Genomic DNA, 6449 nt, shown 5'->3' with positions numbered 1-6449 from the left:
GTGGCTCCGACAGGGCACACGACGACAACGACGACGGCGGAGGCGACTACACCCGTTTCTACAGGCTTCTCGGCATGTAGATGACGGGCGGTGGACGCGGCGTAGTGGCTAGCGTAGTTTGGCTAGCGTAGTTTGCCGTAGTTTGCATTTTTTTTCAAATTTTAATGAAATTTCGCCGAGTTCGTACCAGATCGTCGAGTTTGCACAAGTTTGTACGTAATTTCCCGAACTCGCGGCGACCTGGTGGGCGACGACTGGGGGCAGAGTCGCCCCAAGCGCCAAACTTGCGTCGGTTCGCCCCTAGGCGGCTTTTTTGTCACCCTAGGGGCCCAACGGCCCGAGATGCTCTAAGATGAGTGTATGTATGTGCACTAGCAAAAGAGCCCGTGCGTTGCAACGGGAGAGAAAACATAACACACACTCTTAACTCAACAACCGTCACTCAAGACCACAATAGGTCCATCTTCTTTATTTTTGCGAGGCATCATATTTGTCTTGCCGCTTATCCTCCTTCTCACCCTCGCCGGCGATGGCCTCGGTGTTCACACAAAACAACAAAAAACGTGTGTTGAATATGGTTAATCCTAAGGCGTCTCTCTCTCCCTCTCTCCTCCCTCTCCCTCTCTCTCTCCCTCTCTCTCTCTCGCTCGCTTTCTCTCACTCTCGCGAAGAGAAATCTGTTGTTTTCCCTTGCGATATTTTTGAGACGTATGCACGTGTAGTTATCGATGTTTTCTTTTCCGTATATGGTTATAGTGGAGTGTTTATTTGCAATCCGGATCGCCGCCGGTATGAAAAAACGGATCTTGCGCTATAAATTATAAGTTTGCTTCCATAACAATATTTTAAAAATATTTAACAGGTAAAATTAACATCATATTTAGATTCCACACATTTTTCTAATAAAATTTCATATATAATATGTTAAAATCGAAGTTACGGTTTAAAAGATACAGATAATTTAGAAAATCATTTGGTTTGACTCAAATATATTCCAAAATAATATTTAAAGATACTTAAAACGTAAAAATAATCTCATATTCATATTCTACATATATTTCTAATCAAATTTCATATATACCATGTTCAAATCGGAGTTACGGTTTAAAAGATATGGATGATTTTAAAAAGCATTTGTTTGACTTAAATATGATCCGCGGATGAATTACCTAAAACATGGGTTTCGAAAAATGTAAATAACGGTTCGGGTGTGACTTAAATCCGGACTGCGGGTTAATTTCAAGAAAAGACAAGGACTTTTGTGTAGAATACGAAAATAACGATTCGTTTTAACTTAAAACAGGACTGCGGGTTGAATTATCTGAAATAGAGGGACTTTTTTGAAAAATGGCATGACGGACGAAAAAAACCTAATTTGCTTTATTATTATTATATATATTATATATATATATATATATAGGGGTAAAGATTAAAGATAAAGATATGTATCAGCTTTGCGTTGTACGTAGTGCGTTAAAAAAAAAGGAAGAAGAGAAAAGAAAAGATCCCTTTTCCCCAAGCTCCAATCTGACCCAACGGCGAACGCGACTCTAGACCCCGAGTAGTCTACCTCCGTCGTGCCCTACAGTTCCGCCGTGCCGCATCCTACGACACCGCCGACGCCTCACCAGCCACCCCCCAACACTCCGCCCCTCACGCGCGTCACCGCCGTCCCCGTCCCAGTCCCAGTCCCCGTTCCACCTCATCGCCCCCGTTGCTGCCCCCACCCCGTCCGCGATCTTGTACGGCATTGGTTCCTGAGGTAAACCCCAAACTAACCTCCACAAATTCTGGGTTTGCGCTGGTGCACGCCCTGGCGCACCATCTAGATCCACGCCTGTCTGCGATGAACCCTAGCTTGCTTGGATTGTTCTGAGATACTTGTATTGTACGAGTTGTCTTTGCTGTGAGCAATCTGATGCAGATCTTACTTTCTGGAGTGGGCACTCCGATCCATCCCATCCCCATCGTATTCCGTTGCTGCGTTGACCACGGGTAGCAATTCGTTTCGAAATTGGAAGAAACTAGGGGATTCGACTGATCCCGCGTGCCCCACGTTAGGTCCGCCCCTGGAATTTGGGATGGGATCAGGAAGAATGTAGTTTACGGCGGCTGCCCTGCTATTGGAGGTTAAAGAGAAGTATAGATTAGTGTGGTTATCTTTCTGGAAAGAAGTTTTAGAGTAGCGTGTAGTAGATCTGAGAATAACTGGATTTGCGGATGGAAGTGGGACATTGGGTAAGCCTTTAGGATCCTATTACTTTTGTAGTTCACCAGAACAAGTAATTAAGGGAACTGGTAAAATCACCAATATGTACCATAACACACTGTTTGTAAAGACAATTTGCAGTTTCTTGGATTCAGGACCGTGCACTCAATTGCCATGGTGGCTTTGTTTGCTTTAAAATTTATTTAGCCAGTTAAGGAAAGCTTGCCATCCATGTGCCAGAACCATGAGTTGGTTGAGATGTTTTGGGTTTCAACTCTAGCCTACCCCAACTTGTTTGGGACTAAAGGCTTCGTTGTTGTTGTAAAGATTATGGAATGACCTCAGATCAGTGCAATGATAACCTGATGCATTTTTCTTTGACCAAGAAAAGTCTTAACGGACAATGCTTCCTGTTAGGCCGTCATATTACTACAGAATGTTACTCCCTCCGTTCCCAAATATAAGTCTTTCTAGAGATTCTAACAAGTGACTACATACGGAGCCAAATGAGTGAATCTACACTCTAAAATATGTCTACATACATCCGTATGTTGTAGTCCATTTGAAATGTCTAAAAAGACTTATATTTCGGAACGGAGGGAGTAGTTGTTAAACTAAGAGCATCTCCAGCCGCGCCCCCAGAACGGCCTCCCGAGGCGATTTTTTTCCGCCGGCGCCCAAAAAAGGCCCAGCCGCGCCCCCAGGAGCCCGTTTTTCGCCGGCTTTGGCCGAAATCAGCGCCAGCGGACCCAGGCCGAACCCGACGCGCCGGGTGGCGCTCGGGGGTGCCGGGGCGAGCGTTTTGGCGCGAAGCAGCTGCGGGCCCGCCGAGTCAGTGAGACGGCCGCTTGGTCGTCCTCATCGCCTCGGTTCCCGTGGGAATCAATGCGAAGGCTGCCGCGCTGCCGCGCCGGTCAGCCTCCATTGATGCCTCACGGGCGGCGCAGTGAAGACGCCGCCGACGCGCGTCCGCTCGCATGCGCCACGCGTCCGGTTGCATGCCGCCCACTGCCACCCCCGCTTCGGCTATAAAAGGCGCCCTCCCCGCCGGTGAGCGCCACACACTCCCGCTCTCCCTCCCGCGCAAGCCTTCTTCTCGCCGACGAGCTCTCCCCCCCACTGCCTTCCACCGTCGACGAGCAAAATGGCCGAGAGATACCCAGGCGACGGCGCAGCGACGAACGGCTTCGGCCGCCGACACCTCCAGGAGCTGGAGGCGCGCCTTCTGTACGAGGCCGAGTACCCGGCGCCCCCCGAAGGAGCCGCGCGGCGGGCGGAGATCGCCAGCATCCGCTCCTCGCTGACAGAGGAGCAGCGGAACGAGCCGAGGTACGCGCCCGACAGCGAAACGCTGTGGACGCTGTACTTCCAGGCCCGCCGCGACGAGCAGATCGCCTCCGTCAACGGCGTCATCCCCCGCGGCCGCCTCAACTCCGAAGGACGGCGCGAGTGGTGGGGTGTCCCCGACCGCACACTCGACGCCGTCCTCGACCACATCGAGACCGGCAATGTGCCGCGACTGGAGTACCCGGCGCGCCCCTCCTTCTCTCGCCGCCGCGGTAGTTCCTGGATACCGCGGCGAATGGAGCCGGGGTCGTCCTCCTTGTCGGGCTTCGGCTCGCCGGCCATCCGCCCCGTCAAGCCGGAGCCGGAGGAGACACCGCTCGGGCGTCGCGCGCGGAGTGGCGCCCTCGTCATCAACGAGCCGTCGCTTGCGACGACACCGACGGGGCGCTCCCTTCGCCTTGTCCGGCCGAAGCCCAAGCCGGACGCGCCCCCCGTGAAGCCGGAGCACGCCGGCATGGTGGCCCCCGACGACGAGTCCGCCCTCAAATGGGCGAGGGAGGACTACGTCCGCGAGCAGGTGCGCCGCCAGCGTCGGGCTTACCTGGAGACCCAGGCCCGCAGCCGCGCCGAGGCCCGTCGCTGGGCCGAGGAGGGCGGGGTTATCGTCATTGACAGCGACGACGAGGTCGAGGCGGGCCGTCATGCGCTGTCGGCGACCTGGGTGAGGGGTGCAGCAGGGACGCCGCGGGCGAGGCGCGATGACGACGACGGCGGCGGCGACTACACCCGCTTGTATAGGCTTCTCGGCATGTAGACGGCGGCGGCGGCGACGGTGGCGGCACTGGCTAGGCGTTTTAGTTCGTTTTTAAGTTAGTTCACGCATGTTTTACGTTTTTTGTACAAATTTGGATGCAAAATGGCCGAGTTCATGCAAAAGTCGCCGAGTTTGCAAAAAAACAAGACGAACTTCGCGGAACCCGCGGCGACCGTGGGCGTGTGACTGGGTTCGAACCGAACCCCAGGGGCCGAACTAGCGCCGGCTCGCCCCCAGGCCGCTCTTTTTCGGCACCCTGGGGGGCCGAACGGCTGGAGATGCTCTAAGGCAACAGGCTGCACCAGCCAAAATGAGATGTGCTGATGTGGATCACCTGTCTTTCCTTTTATCTCCGTCAAAGTAGTTTTATGACACATTCTCGTTAGCATCACCACTTCATCTTGGAAGGATGGGTGTTATGTCATGAAATTCATTGAGCTATGATTTGTTTCTGCTGTTCTTTCCTTCTCTTGACTTGGGAGTTGGGATCATAATGAACTTAGTATTACTTTCGAATTTTGATTACTGTTTGTTGATCATCAATTGGATACAGACCATCTTACAATTCTTGACTTCAACTTGTCGCAAAATACTTTTGAGCACAGTTTTCTTTTGTTATACTGTTCTGAATACATTGTTTTCTGACTGTCTGCTCAGTTATTATCATGGCAGCAATGAATAGTGATCTGGGTGGCTTAGGTCCTAGACCTGCAAATGCACCACCAAATCCTTTTGAAAGTGCCATGTATGGTGCTGGACCTGGACTGATCCGTACTGGACTTGGAGCATATGGAGAGAAATTTCTTGGTTCGAGTTCTGAGTTCATGCAGAGCAATGTATGTCCTCAACTTTATTCAATTCTCTTTCGTGGATAATATTTTTTAAACTTGCCAAGCTAACCTCACTTGATTGTGTCAGATTACTCAATATTTGTCCGACCCTCAATACTATTTTCAAGTCAACAGCCAGTATGTGAGGAACAAACTGAAGGTCGTCTTGTTCCCTTTCTTTCACAGGGTAAGCGCTGTTGTTCTCTCTCCTTTTTTTCCTTGCAAGATTTGCATACTCTGAAGTCTCATAACATGCATATTGCATTTATTGTCTTCCTTAAGGGCCATTGGACGAGAATAACTGAACCTGTAGGAGGAAGGCTATCGTACAAACCTCCAATTCAGGATATCAATGCACCAGACCTGTACATCCCTTTGATGGCGTTTGGCACCTACATTGTCATTGCTGGATACGCATTGGGAGTCCTTGGAAGGTAAATACAGTGTGAAGCACTCTGCATCTTCTATCTGGAGAACCACTGCACACTTTACATGACTGAATCGTCTAAATGTGATTTGTTCGGTGATGTAGGTTTACCCCTGAGGCACTGACCCTACAATTCACGAGAGGTCTAGTTGGCTGGTTTCTGCAAGTCGTCCTCATCAAAGGTTTGCTGTACTCCCTGGGCAGTGGTGAAGCGCCATTGCTAGACATTGTGGCGTATGCTGGGTATGGATTTGCTGGCACATCTCTTGCGATGCTGGCCCGCATCTTCTGGAGCTACTTATACTACTTCATCATGCCATGGTTCTGTCTCTGCACTGGCGTGTTCCTCGTGAAGACCATGAAGAGAGTTCTTCTGGGTGGACCAAGGAGTTACGAGCGGCATCCGAGTCGAAACCACTACTTTCTGCTCTTCCTGGCGGTCGTTCAGTTCCCGATGCTGTTTTGGCTCGGCAACATCAGTGGTTGATCTTCCCTTCTTATGGTTGAGCTTGGTAACGTGAATCGAACTTTAGGAGGATGCTGTGCAGGATACACTCGTGGTTAACTTCTCCTGGTGAACTTGGTAATAGCTTACCTAATTGCTTAAGACTCTTGTGAAGCTAGTAGAGATGTCTGGATAAACAGATGAAAGCGCATGTAACTACCGTTTTCGTTTTCTGTTGGAGGTGAATGAACTATGGTCACTTGGGATAGGATGGAGATGAATTGCTACACGTATGCATTTTGATTCCTACCGTACCGCATCGGATTTGTTTTTTTGTTTTTTGGTCCCTCTTGTATCCCTGGAACTGTTTCACTTGAATGATGAAGATTACGTTTCAGTCTCCAGTCCACTGAAGACGCCACCATCTCCGATTATGT

General features: G+C 50.4%; 1 protein-coding gene across 2 annotated transcripts; it reads left to right on the top strand.

Annotated features, from left to right (window-relative positions):
• The first annotated feature begins 1527 nt into the window (after positions 1-1527).
• Positions 1528-6416, top strand: LOC119322984 (protein YIF1B-B-like). 2 transcript variants are annotated; one of them, XM_037596536.1, is made up of 5 exons: positions 1528-1762; positions 4983-5146; positions 5229-5327; positions 5423-5574; positions 5673-6416. In XM_037596536.1, the coding sequence occupies exons 2-5, from the start codon at positions 4985-4987 to the stop codon at positions 6052-6054; spliced, it is 795 nt and encodes a 264-aa protein (XP_037452433.1). In that variant the 5' UTR covers positions 1528-1762; positions 4983-4984; the 3' UTR covers positions 6055-6416. The 2 variants fall into 2 exon arrangements, with proteins under 2 accessions (XP_037452433.1, XP_037452432.1); XM_037596535.1 differs by having other exon boundaries at positions 4968-5146.
• Positions 6417-6449: the final 33 nt, after the last annotated feature.

Source organism: Triticum dicoccoides, chromosome 6B, assembly GCF_002162155.2.
Source record: "Triticum dicoccoides isolate Atlit2015 ecotype Zavitan chromosome 6B, WEW_v2.0, whole genome shotgun sequence".
Lineage (NCBI taxonomy): Eukaryota > Viridiplantae > Streptophyta > Magnoliopsida > Poales > Poaceae > Triticum > Triticum dicoccoides.
This window is presented reverse-complemented; position numbering and strand designations above follow the sequence as displayed.